The 16,744-nt window shown below is 35.2% G+C and overlaps 2 protein-coding genes across 3 annotated transcripts; both read left to right on the forward strand.

Annotated features, from left to right (window-relative positions):
* Positions 1-385: 385 nt before the first annotated feature.
* LOC127968699 (protein FAM117A) lies at positions 386-12,074 on the forward strand. 2 transcript variants are annotated; one of them, XM_052570036.1, is made up of 8 exons: positions 386-729; positions 1,583-1,722; positions 2,333-2,452; positions 2,615-2,704; positions 9,212-9,340; positions 9,450-9,597; positions 10,647-10,791; positions 10,895-12,074. In XM_052570036.1, exons 1-8 carry the CDS (start codon positions 573-575, stop codon positions 11,073-11,075), a joined length of 1,110 nt encoding a protein of 369 aa, XP_052425996.1. In that variant the 5' UTR covers positions 386-572; the 3' UTR covers positions 11,076-12,074. The 2 variants fall into 2 exon arrangements, with proteins under 2 accessions (XP_052425996.1, XP_052425997.1); XM_052570037.1 differs by having other exon boundaries at positions 387-729; positions 10,671-10,791.
* Positions 12,075-13,267: 1,193 nt separating this feature from the next.
* Positions 13,268-15,273, forward strand: LOC127969386 (cytochrome c oxidase subunit NDUFA4). Its single transcript, XM_052571285.1, has 4 exons — positions 13,268-13,434; positions 14,500-14,588; positions 14,688-14,748; positions 14,920-15,273. Exons 1-4 carry the CDS (start codon positions 13,393-13,395, stop codon positions 14,974-14,976), a joined length of 249 nt encoding a protein of 82 aa, XP_052427245.1. The 5' UTR covers positions 13,268-13,392; the 3' UTR covers positions 14,977-15,273.
* The last annotated feature ends 1,471 nt before the right edge of the window (positions 15,274-16,744 follow it).

Consider the following 16,744-nt stretch of genomic DNA (forward strand, 5'->3'; position numbering starts at 1 on the left):
CACTTGTACACATTCGTTTAAATTTTATTATTTCAACTTTTGCTAATTTGTCTGTGGGAGTACTTACATTACATTGATTCATTTAAAACTAAAAGGTACGCATCTCCGTTTTTGGTTTCATGGGGTTTCTTAGTACAATACTGCACACTATTAGGGAATAGGCCAAATATTAACATACTTAAAAGTATTAGACTCTTTAGAATTGTGTGTGTGTGTGTGTGTGTGTGTGTGTGTGCGTGCAAATGAGTAGTTCATTAAATTAGTTTGGGATGAAGCCAAAAAAAGTTCACGTTATTTCTGGATTGATGTCTTATTACCCAATTACCTTAACGCAGCTATTTCTTTTAGCCAATCAAAAGGCGAATTGTACATGGATCCGCCTACTTCCTAAAATGAATGAAAGCTCCTACACATACTAGCGTTTTGAGAGGTAGAGATCAGTCTGAGCAGCAAGTAGCTCTCTTAACTGTTATAATAGTTTACTTGAAAGCGATTAAATAAGTATATCTTCTAGTCATCGGTCTAGTTAAGAAACTAGAATAAACACATTCAGAATGGCTAGATAGCTGGAAATGGCCAGTTGGAAAAGGACAAAAACCGCTCACGACGCCAGAGTCCGTGTTTGTGGAGAGATGAAGATGTCCAGGAGCGGATCAGGTCTCCAGCCTCTCAAAGCTACTGTTCCCTACACGCTGCACAAACCAGCTTCCGCCACAAATATCACTCCAGGTGAAGTATATCATACACATCAGTAACTATCACGATCTGAGCCACTGGATGTCCTTCTTGAAGATCAACAGGAAATGTTATGTGAATTTTTGCAACTGCATTAGTACTTTAATATGTTTCTTCCTGTGCTATAAGGATCTAAACACATACATTATTTCATTAATCTTAAAATGTATGTGCTTTTAATCTATATTCAGTTTTCTTCCAGAATTAATTGGTGCATATCAAACAACACATTTTCATCATCACTTTCATAATTAATTAATATTTTAATTATAAACAGTGGCTGTATATTTACTTATATTTATATTTACAATTAAGTTATGCTTGTAAGATGACTGGTTTCATTGGCATACTGTATACTGTAGGGGCTACATAACAAATCTGGAATTCCAAAGGAGGAAATAAAGATTGAATGAAGAAGAAACATTTCAGTAATCAAATAATACAATTTGGGACACTGATCATGTGAGCTCCTTTGTTGCTTTGTTTTAAAGGTTGCATTTCCTTGCATCCATTGAAGCACAAGGTGTTCTTTGAAACATCCCAAGTCATGCTAGAAGACATGATCATCTAGTTTTGTTCATATCAGACAATCTGAATACTAATATATCATCAAATCATGTTAAACTTTACAGCTCAAATTGGTATTCATACGATCTAATTTATATAAATAATATTATAATGAATAATTATTAGAAGCATTTTATGTTCCAGACCAGTGAATCGAAAGATTTAAAACAAAATATGATATTGAAATGTATTTCATAAATATTGCACTACACACATTTATTAAAAACGTTGTCTCTTAGTAGTTTATTCCGCATTGAAGTTTACTTTCTTGTTTCTTCAGGTGAACGGACCAAAGCAGAGTGGCGTTTGCAGACTCCGATCCAGCGCACAGTATCTCTGGATGCGATTGTGGGGCCGTACTTGCAAGGCCAATGGCCCAAAGAGGACGACAGACACGGCAGGGAAGACAAATCCACACAGGTGAAAGGATGCAAGATCCATAATCAATTCTTAATAAAAGTTCAGCTGACTCACCCAGGACAGATGTTAATATCAGTGTAAACAGGGCCATGCGGTACCATGGTATGTATACCAAAAGTCTTTGGTACACTGCACCATGGTTTGCTCATCACATCCTATGATTTACTGCAGCCCTAATGAACTTTAACCCTAAGCTCAGATGTGAAGGGAATTGGGTGCATCAGCTTTTCTCATTTTTGAAATATCATCTGTTTTCTGTTCCTCATTACCTAAGTCAAAATTTCACTCTTTCTTTCATATAATCAGATACTCTTTATTTCATATAATGACTCAAGCTTAAGTTTTAGCCATTTACTTGTGAAATTGCCTTATATTGCACTTGTAGCTGGTTTATAGCTAAATATCTAGTTGTACTAGTTCACTAAAACATTGTCAACTTTGTGAGTAAAACAAGGATGTAACTAAATGGGATGAATTTAGTTTCCATGAAAGTAGCCTGTGTGACTAGTGCAGTATTCCAAAGTCATGAGGAACAGATGGCAATGTGTTCTGAACAAGAGTCTTAAGTTGTAGTTTTATGTGATGTTAATGTTGATATTTTTTGTAAAAGACACCACACACATGGTTAGGTGGAGATGAAACAACAGCTGTTGGATTTCACAAGCGTTCGGCATCATGGGGGAATTCAGAACGTCTCCAGGATGGAAGTGACGTGTGTGCAGATTCATCTGTAAGTCTCATTGCACAATAAATTAGATTGCAAACTGCATGAAACTATAGTTCTTGTGTGGTTGCTTGTACTGGGTCATGTAAGATTTCATATATCTACATCACACTACATGCATCTCTGTTTTTTCCTCTCTTTTCTATCCTTACTCTTTATGTTTCTAAGAGTTTTAAGCTGAAACAACAACAACTACAACAGAAGAAAAGGTCAGGCGTTCTGTTTGGCAATCAAGAGAAACTGCACAACCAACGTCAGGTACTAATATACACACATATGTCATTCTCTTTTTCAAACACTTCTATACTCCCTGGTTCCTCATTACCAAAATCCTCATTTCCTTTTTCAACCTAAACCGATCAAATGGAGCTATTTGCAATTATGGTCAAATGCAATTAAAGAGTATGCTGTAAAAAAGTATGCCATTTATGCACTACTAGCTTCGCTTGCAGAATTACAAAAATCAAGCTTAATTAAAAAAATGAAGCATATTTACAAACACCCCTTACACTCATCAAGGCCTTATGGATATACTTATCTATAGAACAATCAATTGGGAGAGATAAACCCATGGATGGTGTAGTCAATGAACAATAAACTGGGTTAAGAGAATGTACGTTGACATAAAAACGACTTAAAACACAAATTGGTGCTTTTTATGCTGTCAAGATAGCAGTATTTTGCACTACGTAAGTGTTAATAGTGGCATAGATAGAGTACTGTAGTGCACTTGCATGGAAATCTACATCATTGAATGTCATGTATCAAAATGTTGCAAAATATTATTGTAAAATTAGACTATAATTCTGGTTCGTGTTATAGTTTAGGAAAGCACATTCTCGGTTGCACCAAAAGCTTCTTGACAATTCAAATGACTTCAGTGGTCTGTGGGTGAAGCCTTCAAGTACACTAAAGTGCCATATTCTTACGCATGTACGTACACAAATGTTAGAGGAAGTGTGGAGGATTGCAAAAAGTAACAGGAAGAGTGCTTGTATCAAAAACCCTTCTGCTTTAAACGTATGCTGGCTAGCTGCAAACACTTCCTATAGTTATTATAGTTTCTCAGTTTTATTACAGTTGCTTGATTATTTAATAATTTGATAATTCCAGTTTAGTTTTAGGTAGATATAATGGTATTTTGTTATGCCTGTTGTTTTTGTTAGTTTTAATGCATCACAACATACTGTTGCACCAAATTATAGACCGACAATCTACAACATCACACACGTAGCACTTTATCAGATATGTACTGTTAGTTTGGTATTTAAATTTAGTCCCGTGTATAAGAGTGCTGAATACTGCAGTACTCGCTGTCCATCAAATGTGATAAATATTTGCCTTAAAATTGGCCTTTTTTGGCTACATTTACCAGTGTTTGTAACATCCTTTATTCATATCCAGGACGTTTATAGTTCAACAGCATAGATTGGATGCACACTGGTTCATTTTCGTGATTGTGTCAGTTTTGTGTGCCTGTGATGGGCTGTTTTATACGGTACAGTATGTTGATAAAGCTCATGCTTTCTGTGTGATTTTGTTAAATATATAAATTAATACCTGGGAGATCATTTAATCCGACTATCCAGCGTGGATTGAAAATATAAAAAAGGTTCTTTGTGTTTTTCTTTAGTTTTTGTCTCATGCTAACATATTCTTGAAGTGTTCGCATGGTTTTTAAAAGTGTGTGTTTGTGGTTCACTTACATTACAGGCAGGGTTTGACATTAACTTTTTTGCTCACCAGCCAATGTGGCTAGTGGTTTTCCAAATTTACTAGCCAATTTAGCATTTTCACTGACCACAATTTTGTTGTTGGTAAATTACATTTAAATGACTGAAATTACCACATACTAAAATGTATTTAAATTGATTTCCAGGTTATTTAAAAAATATATTGTTATATAATGTTATAAGCTTGCTATATATATATTTTTTTTGCCACTACAAAAGCATAAAAATACCATAATATGTATGTTTGCAGATTAAGAAACATGTTTAACAAGTTAACATACTTGTTTATCTGAAAAACGATGCTACAGTAAGAAAATTTGCGTTCCGGTCCGGAATGTCAGTTTCTATTTTTGGTTTGTGAAACCATCCCACTCTCAGTTTACCCAATTTATTTCGGCACCTCGGTTGGCAGTTGGCAGAAACCACAGCGGCAACCTGTGTGTACATTAAGTCTGAGGAGGAGGAGCTGGGTGAAAAAAAAAAAAAAAAAAACCCTCCAAAAACTTTATTTGGACTGCAATACCTAGTTCAACCACTCTGTTGTCAACCCTACCTGCAGTACATCCCCTTTAAGATCTAGTTTGACCAACTAGCAGTTAACCAAAGGGTAATCAATCTTATATTTTGGATTCAGGCTAGACTAATCTATGTTTTTATGTAATGAATTAAATGAATTAAAATTATTAAAGAATAAAGTTAGATTTTCTAAGATTTTTTTTAAAGCCTAGTCTAAGTCTTTTATGCAACCGGCTCCCTGTCTTTATGAATGGATCACTGAATCATTGACTCAAATCATTCAGTAACGTTTTGCTCAGAGATGTGCAACTGTTCAACTTTGATGTTTGTAACTATTTTCGTTAACCAAATCAAGCAAAAAACTGTCAACATTGACAGTATTGTAAAAAAAAAAAAAAATTGTCAATAGTGTACTAAAATATATATATTACCTACTTGTTTGAACTCTTGTATAAAATCAATGTCAAATTTGCAATTGTGGTTTTCAAGGAAAATGTAACTCTCTTGGTCGTGTTCTGTTCCTTAATTAAGCTATATGTTATAAATATACAAATTACATTTAATTTTTACCGCAGTATGCTCTTCTGTGTGCAGTTACGTTCATTTATTTTGATTTCTCAACGAGATTGTTTCACATACAGAAAGACTACACAAGCCTCAACTGACCCGACCTTGTTGGTTGATTACTTTGCTGATTAGGTTGGCCTTGATTATCAATTATCAATTGCCGTTTACACCAAATGTAATAAAATCAGAAGCATTCTCACCCAAATTTCAGTGCATCCGTAACTAGTTGTTTTATACACATCAAATGTTCGGTTAGGCAAGTAAAATTCTTTCACTCACCCATTAAATAAAATGCACTTGTCTCATACAAGCATTAATGTTAAGTTCTATTACTGTAGGGTATATAAAATTCAACCCACCAAAGTGGGTAGTGGGAATGACCATATTACCCCCCACTGCTGATACCCACCCGCATTTGGTGGGTGTAAATGTCAAGCCCTAATTTGGCACATATATACATATATATGAAGGGCCGTACCAGCCATAATTCATTCTGGCACTCTCACACACTTACATTCTCCTTTCACATACATATATTAGATGAGGCAGCCACAGAAGTATTTCAGCAAGCTATGTGGGTTTTAAAAATAAATAAATTAATAAATATTATCATCGTGAAATGCCTCGTCCTTTGAGCGAGTTGTGATTGAGGTCGCGGGCTCAGCCTCAGTCGTGTTGCCAGATACATCTATTATAAGCATCTATGGATTTTTATTAGGGCCGGGACTCGATTAAAAAAATTAATCTAATTAATTAGAGGCTTTGTAATTAATTAATTGAAATTAATCACATTTTAATCGCATATAAATATTTGACCTGAGAACAGTGAGAAGTCTTTTTTTTTCACATGGATTTATAGTATACCATTGAAATAATGACTGAATACATAAGCTTAAGCAACAAAATATTGTTTATCTTTGTTCAACCAAGTCTAGCAGACCAGTGCAATTTTTGCCATTAAGAGTAGCAATAGCATATTTAGAAACAATTTAGAAATAGTACATTTCAGAAATTCAGGAAGCTTATAGGTGCTGGAACCTTCTGTAAAGTGTTTTTTAAGTAAAACACAATACTGTCAATTACATTCAGAACATTGGAAACCCTGACTATTAGAAAACATCTCTCTGTTGCTTCAGAGGCCATAACATACTAAGTCCAACTCTCAATAACCTTGGCCAAAACGATAGAGTTCAACATAAACTGCCAGTTGCACCAACAAAATAATACACAGTTCAACATAAAGTGTAAAGTCCACGCTAGCTGCTATATGTTTTGCGTTGAGGTGATACTTGAGGCTCGATGTGCTGCGCCTGCGGTGATATGCGAACGCTAGTTGGTGCTTCAGTATAATCGGTCCGCCGAAACGCGTCCAGTGAGAAACGTTCCGCGGTGCAAAAATAAGTTATTAAAAATGCGGGAATTTTTTTTCTGTAATTAATTAATCTTAGTTAACGCATTATTTTTTTGTGTAATTAATTAATCTCAATTAACGCATTAAAGTCCCGGCCCTAATTTTTATTTATTTGTATATTTCTCCACGTAATTTAGGAAGTGAATAAAGAGGGAGGTTGCAAGTTAGGGATAGCGATATATTTATATTATTTCCATAACTCAAGATTTGGACTCATTGCGTGTTTATTTTTTTTCTTCTTTTTTTAATACCTGGCAACGCTAAGATTAAAAACGGTGCAAGGTAAATTGGTAACACAGAGTTGTGATCTTCATGATGTATTATCTTTAACACAGATCCACTAAAGACAGACACAAAGAGGAGAGAATAGTCACACAAGCAGAGAAAATACTGTATCAGACCAAACAAATTCATTAATATACTGAAAGAAAACCATAATTATAGAATTAGGGTGGGGGTGAATATTGGATGTATTTCTGAGGAGAACTGACCGTCTTCAGAAAGGTTTCAATGGCATTTTCTTTTTCCTCTTACAGTCGTTAAATACATATTAAAGGGACACTAAGTAGGAATTACTCCCATCTAGTGGTGAAATTGTATTTTGCATTCAAACTAATTTTGCTCTCCAGCGCCTCGCTTTTTCAAATGCGCGTTGCAGTTGTAGATATAAAAAAAATATTGTAATATAGATTGTAACACTGACTTACCTGTCGAGAAGAAAACTGGCCACTTCAGCGTCTCTTTTGAAATCTTTATCCAGCATTAGCTCTTTCCACCTAGAAAAAGCTTCCCCGACATTAACTCTTGTTTTCTGTAATCTACGGTCACGTTTCCTTTTACGTTCTATTTTTGACTGTTTTTGCGACGATGTTTACTTCTCCTGTGGCGCGGCATATGTTTGGTCCATAATAAGAATGCAATCCAGACTTTTAAACTTGCCGGTGCAGTTTCAAGCGCCTCTCACTGCTCTGCACCTGCGTTTCTGGCTCTGACCGAAAACGCGTTGTGGAAACGCGTTGGCTTAGTACTTTTTGTCCCTCTCTGCTATTATAGTTTTGCAAGATGGCGGAACTACATGGAAGCCTCCGTCGACCTACCCATCCCATGTATATAAAGATAATAAATTCTTCATTTACGAGGATTAGTTTAAACATTGGCATAGGTATTTGTACACCATTGAGGGCATATTTATGAATAAAAATATTGATTTTAGATAATAAAATACCTAAAAAGTTACTTATTGTCCCTTTAAATGAGTGTTAATTAGCGCAGCGCTGTGTACAGCAATAACCCAGGAAACACTGCTAGTGTTCTGTAAGCGCCACCTGCTGTCAGAGATTGAATTAGCATTTTCATCAGAATCAGAAAGAGCTTTATTGCCATGTGTGTTTAACACACAAGGGATTCATCTGGGTGTCAGGAGCATCCAGTACAGAAAGTACAAACATAGTGCAGATACAGACATGTATATAATTAAGGTAATAAAACACTAATAATAATAAAAAAAGAGTAATAATAAAATATTCATTCAGCCTGTCTGTTGTTTTTGTTTTGTGCAGTTGCTTTGTGTTGCATATATTTTTGTTTGCTCAAGGTTAGTTTGGCCATTAAAAGAACAAAATAAAAATAAAATATATAAAAAAAGTAATAAAAACTAAATTCTGTAAATTGGCAACAAGTATGGGAATCTGTTAATTTGTTTGAAAATAAATAAACAAATAAATAAAATCAGCAATTGGAATAGGTCACGAAAATCAGTGCATCCTTAACTGGAATAGAGTTAGACCTACCTGAAAGACCTGAAAAAGCACTATTATCTTTGAACTATTGTACCTATTAGTACAAAATGGTTATCATTTATTACAATACAATGTTAGTCAACAATGAAAGTCTTATTTATTGATTGATTGATCGTGGCAAGGCCATTAAAATTTTTGCCAGGGCAAGTAAAACATTTTAACCACTGGCCAAACCAGTCAGTCAATATGATCTAAATCAGTATCATAACACTTTTACACAGATCTGTTGAACACATAGGTTACAAAATGATATGGTAAAGTTAAAAACTGTAAATATGTATAGTACATGAAAATATAGCATTACTGTACAATTGTGAGGAAGAGCTGAGCAAGTCTTGCACATATATTTCCTGGTCTGAGAGTGACTTCCTGCTTAAGGAAGTAATGGATACTGAGAAATTAAAAAAATTCTTAAAAGTTTCTTTCTTTTAATTTCTCTAAAAGAAATTAAAATGTATGTGTAAGGAGAATGTGTATGTGTGAGAGAGTAGAAATGTATGTGTGCGAAAACAAAAATATATGTATGTGAAAGGAGAATGTAAGTGTGTGAGAGTACAAATGTATGTATGTATGTGAAAGGATCATATAAGTGTGTGAGAGTGCCAGACTGAATTATGGCTTGTACGGCCCCTCATACATGTATGCGTTGGAGAGCCTTCAAGTAAAAATATTATTAGATAATGAAAAAGCCATTGTAATAATACTAATACCGATATGTTTGTGTTTCTTCTATTCTCAGTCCCCTGCTCTATTAATCCCATCTGTGTCATTGACTCGACTGCCGTCACGTCTGCGTCAAAGTGAAGAGAGACTAGATCAAGAGCTGGAGAAAGTATTCACACATCACTCATCAGTTCACCACTGTGGAGTATGTCTAACACTTTTCACCATTTTAACTGATTGTGAAGGCCGATATCGTGCAAAGTTGCATATTGAAACTTGCATGACTGGATGTAACAGTTTTTTTTTTTTTTTAGCTATATGAGGTTCCTGATGGCCACAGGGCTCCTGTTCCTCACCTGAGCTCCAAGAGGGGATTTCAGATTGGTTCTTCCTGTGTAGCTTCTCCCTCTTCTTCTTCCCCATCCACATCTTGCTCTCCACAGCGCCCTCTAGATTTCGAGAGTAGGTCTCTTTTTTTTTTTACTCTTGTTAATACATAAACCACCATATTATTCCTGTCAAAAACTTAACTATATATTAGGATGTCCATGTTTTCTGGACACAGTTTGGTTTTTGGTGTCCTGTGACTGGAAATATACCGTTTTTTTTCACCATATTCAAAACACCCTTTAAATACCCTGCAAAAATTCCTGACCAGCATACCCTGCTGGTTACCAGAGCAATCTTGTAGTGGTGATTTTCACCAATAGAGGGCTGCATTTTACACTGATTACATTCATGTAACATTGTTTTACTGTTTGTATGAACTATATAACAGGGCGTGTGATTGTTTGGCATGCTATTTTAAAATGTTCCTAAATGGTCTGCTCTCACAACACCGTAATCTTAAAGGGACAGTTCACCCAAAAACTCATCCAATAATTTTTTCCATCATATACTTGCCTTGATATTTTGAAGAATGTGGTAACCAGGCCACTGACTTCCATTGGATTTCTTTTCTTTCTCCATAATATGGACGTCAATGGCTACCAGCAACTGTTTAGTTACAAACATTCATCAGAATATCTTCTGTGGTGTTCGACAAAGAAAGAATCTCAGAAACTTGCAGGTGTTTGAACAACTTACGGGTGACTAAATTATAAATGAAGAAATTATTTTTTGGGGTGAACTATCCCTTCAACTATATTACATGGTGAAAGTACACCTCTATATTAATAAATCAATACAAATTCCACCATTATTAACATTGTAAATCTACCAATAGCTTTTGTTTTCTAAAAATGTTACATAAATTTATAGTGCTATACTTTGAATCTCAGATATATGGAAAGGGTCCATTACGCTAGCAGCAATTCAGTTTGCAAAAATGCTCTCAAAATGATCTCAAACTGCAAAATAATGATCCTAATTAGGGTTAATAAAATCCATTTTTAAAAAGCATTTGAAAACAACATTTGAAAAGTTAAAAAGGTGTAATTATTATCAATTGTCAATTGATATTTCAATTATATTTTGACTGCTGAAGTCCTATGTATCTGTAATTTGAACAGACTGTGATACGGCTCTGTCCTCAGTTGAAGAGGTCAACTCGTGTATTGTGACGGTGTCCTCATCACCACGGCCCAATAACAGCTACAGCTTTCAGAGAGATCCACCAGAAGGTTGTGAAAGAATCCGAGTGTGTGTAGAGAATATGTAAGTAGGCATACCATTCTAGAGTGTTGCTACCTGTGTGTGGTTATGTACATTTATAAAGCTATGGTTAACTCCGTATTGACATTTGTGCATCTACTATCAGCCTTCCATGTTTGGATCAAGTGTATGTGTCCTCCTGTCCTGACCCCAACAAAGTGAACTTCACCACACACACAGGCTCAGCCTTCTGCCCTGTCAATCTCCCCAAGCCCCTTATACCTCCAGTGGACTTCCTGATCTGCAGCCTCTCAGTTTCTCCAGGGTCCTGCTGGGTGGGACAGTGATGAGTCAGTAAAAAACCCCCCGGTGAAATCAGCATCTGCGTGGGAGAAATAGAATGTGATTCTCTTTAAAAACAATCAGTTCTTTGGTGTTTAATGTTTAATTTTGCTAATTGTAATAAGAGAATACCGGATTTCTTTGTGGCTCAGTGAGCATGCTGAACATTGGCCGATTTGATAGATTTATGATTTAATAATTTGGGGGGTTTTATAATGAAAAGTATGTCATTTATAGACAGTGAATGATAAATAGGGCTATATATATATATGTATATGTATATGTATATATATATATATTAGAAAGAAAATGAATGGTACTATTAGGCAAAGTTTGTATTTTAAATCTGCATTTTTACCACCTACTTCAAAAAAAAATGGCGAATGTATTATTTTTTAATATATATATACTTTAGTTATGTTTTGTTTTGATTATTGAAAGTTTATTGAAGAAATTATGTGGGTGGATTATTACAGTCATATACCATTTCAGTAGGTACTGTATATTCGTGTTCTTTGATTTTAGGTAAATGTCACAGTCATGCTTTAATGGTACATTGACATTCACCATTTTTATTTTTTCAGAAATTAGTTTTTTTTTTCTCTTTCTAATGAATGTTTACATTGTATACCTTGAACCTAAGAATGTTTTTATATTTGTATAGATTAATCTGTACATGAATGTAAGATTAGCTGGCAAGTCTGTACTGTTTGCACTTTTTTTATTACATTTTTTCCCTGCTAAAGATAAGCTATAGAATGTAAATGGTGACATTATCTGACTTTAAAGTGTTTCTTCATTCAATGTGCACATGATATTTGTTATTTTAGGGTTTGGTTAAAATGCTTTATGTTCAAATAAGTTAGTTTGGAATAGTTGCCTTGCCGTTGAAAAGTACTTGGGGAAACTACACATATTGTTTGATTATTTTCTTTCTATAGATCACTTAAATTCTTCCATGTCTCTACTATGTTTTGACACCAATAAAGTAGAATTGAGCATAACTGAATGCCTGTTCTGTTTGACTAAATTACAAGCGTTTATGTTGTTTATGAGAAACAACATAACCTACTGTGATTTTGACGGTCATGATTATTAAAAGAAGTGCTAATCTCGTGTTATCAAGTAATGTTATTTATAGTACACTATATGCAGCAAACGATATGTTTTTAAAATTCTGTTATATCAGATGTTCATTTTCATACCTGCTGCTCCTTGTTCCTTGTCAGGTTTAATATTTTCATTACATGACACGATATCATTCATGAATCGTTGCCCAGCACTTTTAAAGCCATTTAAATTAGGAGCTTACTAAAAATAATTTCGAATAACGGATGATTCATATTAAAATAAAGGTAGCTATCACCGAGCATTTTGCTAAATAGTTATATACTGTATACCACCGGTGGTTCAACCAACTCTGCTTTACTTTGGTTTGGCCACAAGAGTAGGCTACTTCAATTGTGTTACCTCAATTGTGTCCCTCCACAGAGCTTAAGTAATTTAGTTATTTAGGCATCCATAGGCGGAGGGTGAACCAACTCCAGGGTAAGGCTAAAAGCAGCCAAATTAAACATCATAAACCAGTCTTTTTAGGCAACAACCAGAGATGGACGTCATGTAGTCTAATAACATATGTTTAATGGAACTGAGTTTGTATTTAATGTTATTACAATTTAATAATAAAAAATTATTTATATAACGTTTACTTTCCACGGTTATTTAAACAGCGAATAAATTATATATAGATAGTGACATTATCACTAACTTTGATCTATCGTGAGTTTAAGCACTCTCAAAAAAATTATAATAATTATATATATATATATAATCAATGGAGCTGTTAACGTGCATCTGTGTTGTGTTATAATTTTTGCTAGAGAATTCGCGGAATTCAATCAGGGAACGTGCGCGCGCTCAAAACAGATGAGTTTCGTAATCTAAACGCTTCTGATTAGCCAATGCGTTCCTAAGATCAACAGAACTGTGTGTGATTGGTTAAAATGCGCAACACTTTAAAAACGCCTAACATAAAATACTGTGACCAGATCTTAATTTGATGCCACAGTCGACACTGTCAGTTCATTTACACTTTGTTAGCAGCAGACGTAATAGATTTCATTTGTTTGTGCAGAGGCATTATTTTCCAATTTAGTGGCATTTGGTGGCAAAGTCCTCATGGCCACACCCTCCGCCTATGCATCCCATCACACTGCGCTCCAGAAACACACAGCAGTGAGTGTACGAACACCGTCAGACCTCTCATTAATCCTGTTCTCTCTCTCTCTCTCTCTATATATATGTATATTTCGGGAGTTTGACATGCTGAGTACCGTACTGAAACAATTGAAAAGCCACCCGGCTGTAAGTATTTTAGATCTCTTACTGCTGATGCTGTGTGTTAATAATGATGATTCATTCATTCTCAAATAATGCCACAGAATCGTTTCAGGCTTTGGCTCTGTCGTAAATACATCCTGATCCGCTGCTCGAGGGGTATATTTAATACAGATATGTTTGATTTAAAAGGCAACCCGTATATTAAATTGTCGCAGTGGGGAGAAACATTGATTTCATGTTATTTAATTCACAGTAGCGAGATATCGTGGTCATTCTATGATATGGTGAGGATATTGGCATTGATCAAATGGTTTTCAGTCTATACATTGTGTACGTGATTTCACCATATTCCCGCAGTGGCTGAGCACGTAAGCCGGCTGTAGGTCGCGTTATCTGTCATATATGGCTGTGTTACAGTGTAGTGTTCAGCAGCTGTCAAGGACATTGAGGTGAAATCAATTGTACTTCTTTTAAGTCATTTACCATAACAGCTTTCTATCGGGATTTACAAGACTTAACCCTAAAACACTAGGCTATAGAATATATTCATAGATCTATGCGAAGGAATTCGGACAATTTTGAAAAAGCCCTGTGGTTAATCGGAAAAAATTGTCACGCAGTAGTACTGGATTTATAATACTCTAAGTATATAAGAAAATAGCTTTCCGCTTGTAGATGATCGGAATCAACATAAAAACCGTTGTTATTTCCCTCAGATAAGGATGGCAAGGTCTTAAAACCTAGTGAACTGCCTAAATGGACTGTATTAAATGGGTCATTCTTGGAAACACACCTTTTCCGGTTTGATAAAGTGATTCAAGAAAAAAAATCACAAAACTATTGACAGTCATTTACAGGTTTGATATTAAAAGATTTTTAGCAAGAGAATTGAATGCTGACATTTGTAAACATGATTATTTATATATTTTAATTGAATATTATTTAACTGAATAAACAAATATGATGTTAACAGGTTTGACCCCTACAATATATTTGGCCTTTTATTTTATGGACTGCATTACAGAGAGGTTATTGGCTATTCAGTTATTCAGTTTAGCCATTGATTAATAATTCTGTCTCTCTTTGAAGTTGATTCCTCTCTTCGTCTTCATCGGTGGTGGAGCGACCATGTCTATGCTTTACCTGGGCCGCCTTGCACTGAAGAACCCTGACTGCTCGTGAGTAGCCAACCCTTTTTCATTACATTATCAAACAGGCAGCAATCTTTAGATTCCAATATAATTCAGAGTATTTGACTGACTGTAATCTGTCAACAGATGGGATCGCAAGAACAACCCAGAGCCTTGGAACAAACTGGGGCCAAATGACCAGTATAAGGTGAAAACAACATTCATGTAGACTTTTTGTGTCCATCTTAGTATGTCCATCTATGTTTAGCTAATATAGTCAGTTAAGCCTATAATAACCTTACAAAATTCCAATTTGGCACATTCTGCTACTGTAATAATATGTTATAATATAATTTAACCCATAACCTGTTTCCCACAGCTCTTCGCTGTCAACATGGACTACTCCAAACTGAAGAAGGACAGGCCTGACTTCTGAGCAGAGCCCAGTGAATCAGCTGTGTGTTAAACGCTGCACTTTCAAGTCTAACACATCATCAGACAGCAGATCTTATCTTGTGAATGTGAATCCCCATTTTAAATTATTAAAGAACCTGAAAGGGAGCACATACGCAAGCTGTATTACCTGAATGTCTATCTTTTGACGGAAATAATATTCTGTACAGATACAAATACTGTCACATCAAGGGAAACAGCATCATGAAACCTGTATCAATATCATCTGTGCTGAACTTACTGTTATCCAAATAAACATGACAGACAGCAATAAATAGAAGTGTTTTGTTTGTGTGAAGCAGTTTTCCCCTATGAGTAAAATACTTAAGAATATATAAGTAATGGCTATAAATGGCTATAACTGTGCAAGCTTCCTTTCTTTTCGCAACTTACTGTATTCTACAGAATTTAAGTATACAGTTCTGAGTCATGTCATTTGCAAAAATTCTCCATGTGACACTGTGATGACTAAGTGTCTGGGCTTTCTTCTGGGCTCTTCAGGAGGTGGCTCTTCACTGTTGTCCACATCAATGCGAAAAGCGAAGTTTCCGTTGTTGGTGGGGCAGGTTTCGCTGATCAGCATTCATCCATCAGGCAACTCTTGTCTGCGTCTTCCACAGATGCTGCTTACACTTTTTCTCGTTTGCTGACACACTATAACTAATTCATTTTGGCCCAGTTTTCCAAATCATTCATTCAGTTTTCGTAACGTTTCTCAAAACATTAAACACATTTCACCTGTTTTCTCACACGTTCCAATGTGCTCAGTGTTTTCTGCAAAAAAAAAAAAAAAAAAATCTTAAAAATGCCCTAATTTTTCCAAAAATTTAGCCATTTTCTCATTCAGAAAACTTAAAAATATCATATAATTACCTCAAGAATCACAATATAAACTCATAGCACACATTTATCCATGTTCAACTGCTTACACACAAAATCTTCACTTGTCACACAGTTTCTGAAACCTGACACTCAAACACCGGAAGCACTCACCAAATCTGCAAAACCATACACTAATTCTCAGCCTTTAACTCAGTTTTCAGTTTCTAAAAACACAATACGAAATTCTCTATGTGACACAAAAAAATCATTTAGTCATTAATATTATAGCAAAGGTGTTTGCAAATGTTTGATTTTTGAGATGTGTTTGTGGTTATTTTGAATGCAGTGCTTCATTTTGCAAGAGATGTGTTTGAAGAGTTGAAAATTTTGAAGCTGCTGAAAAAAAAAAACTGTAAGCAGCAAAACTAATATCACACCACTCAGAATCTCTGGATGATATAAAAAGGAGCACAGGTGATTTGGAAAATGAATCCTAGTGGGAGACAAAAAGGCAGAGGAGGGGAAAAGAAAATGAAGGCTCTCTGACCCTCCATAGACAGTAACACATCTGAAATGTAAAGATGCACAAACGTAGCTAGGACATCGGTAAAACAGTCCATATAACACACACACACACACACACATGTATACATATACATACACACACACATTTGTTTTTGTGAAAAGTGGGGACATCCCATAGGCGTAATTAATTTTATACTGTACAAACTGTATATTCTGTGGCCCTACACCAACCCTACATTTAACCCTAATCCTCACAGGAAACTTTGTGCATTTTTACTTAAAAAAAAAAAAAAACTCATTCTGTATGATTTATAAGCATTTTGAAAAATGGGGACATGGGTTATGTACTCATAAGTCACCTTATAATACCTGTGTTATACCCATGTCATTATACAGAGTTGTGT

The sequence above is a fragment of the Carassius gibelio genome, chromosome B12, assembly GCF_023724105.1.
Source record: "Carassius gibelio isolate Cgi1373 ecotype wild population from Czech Republic chromosome B12, carGib1.2-hapl.c, whole genome shotgun sequence".
Lineage (NCBI taxonomy): Eukaryota > Metazoa > Chordata > Actinopteri > Cypriniformes > Cyprinidae > Carassius > Carassius gibelio.

Excerpts from the sequence above, each read along its gene's own strand:
- LOC127968699 (XM_052570036.1), top strand. The coding sequence starts at position 573 with ATGGCCAGTTGGAAAAGGACAAAAACCGCTCACGACGCCAGAGTCCGT. Across the intron at positions 2,705-9,211 it reads AACTGCACAACCAACGTCAG|TCCCCTGCTCTATTAATCCC; the intron begins GTACTAATATAC and ends TTCTATTCTCAG. Across the intron at positions 9,341-9,449 it reads CATCAGTTCACCACTGTGGA|CTATATGAGGTTCCTGATGG; the intron begins GTATGTCTAACA and ends TTTTTTTTTTAG.
- LOC127969386 (XM_052571285.1), top strand. The coding sequence starts at position 13,393 with ATGCTGAGTACCGTACTGAAACAATTGAAAAGCCACCCGGCT. Across the intron at positions 14,589-14,687 it reads CTGAAGAACCCTGACTGCTC|ATGGGATCGCAAGAACAACC; the intron begins GTGAGTAGCCAA and ends ATCTGTCAACAG. Across the intron at positions 14,749-14,919 it reads GGCCAAATGACCAGTATAAG|CTCTTCGCTGTCAACATGGA; the intron begins GTGAAAACAACA and ends TGTTTCCCACAG.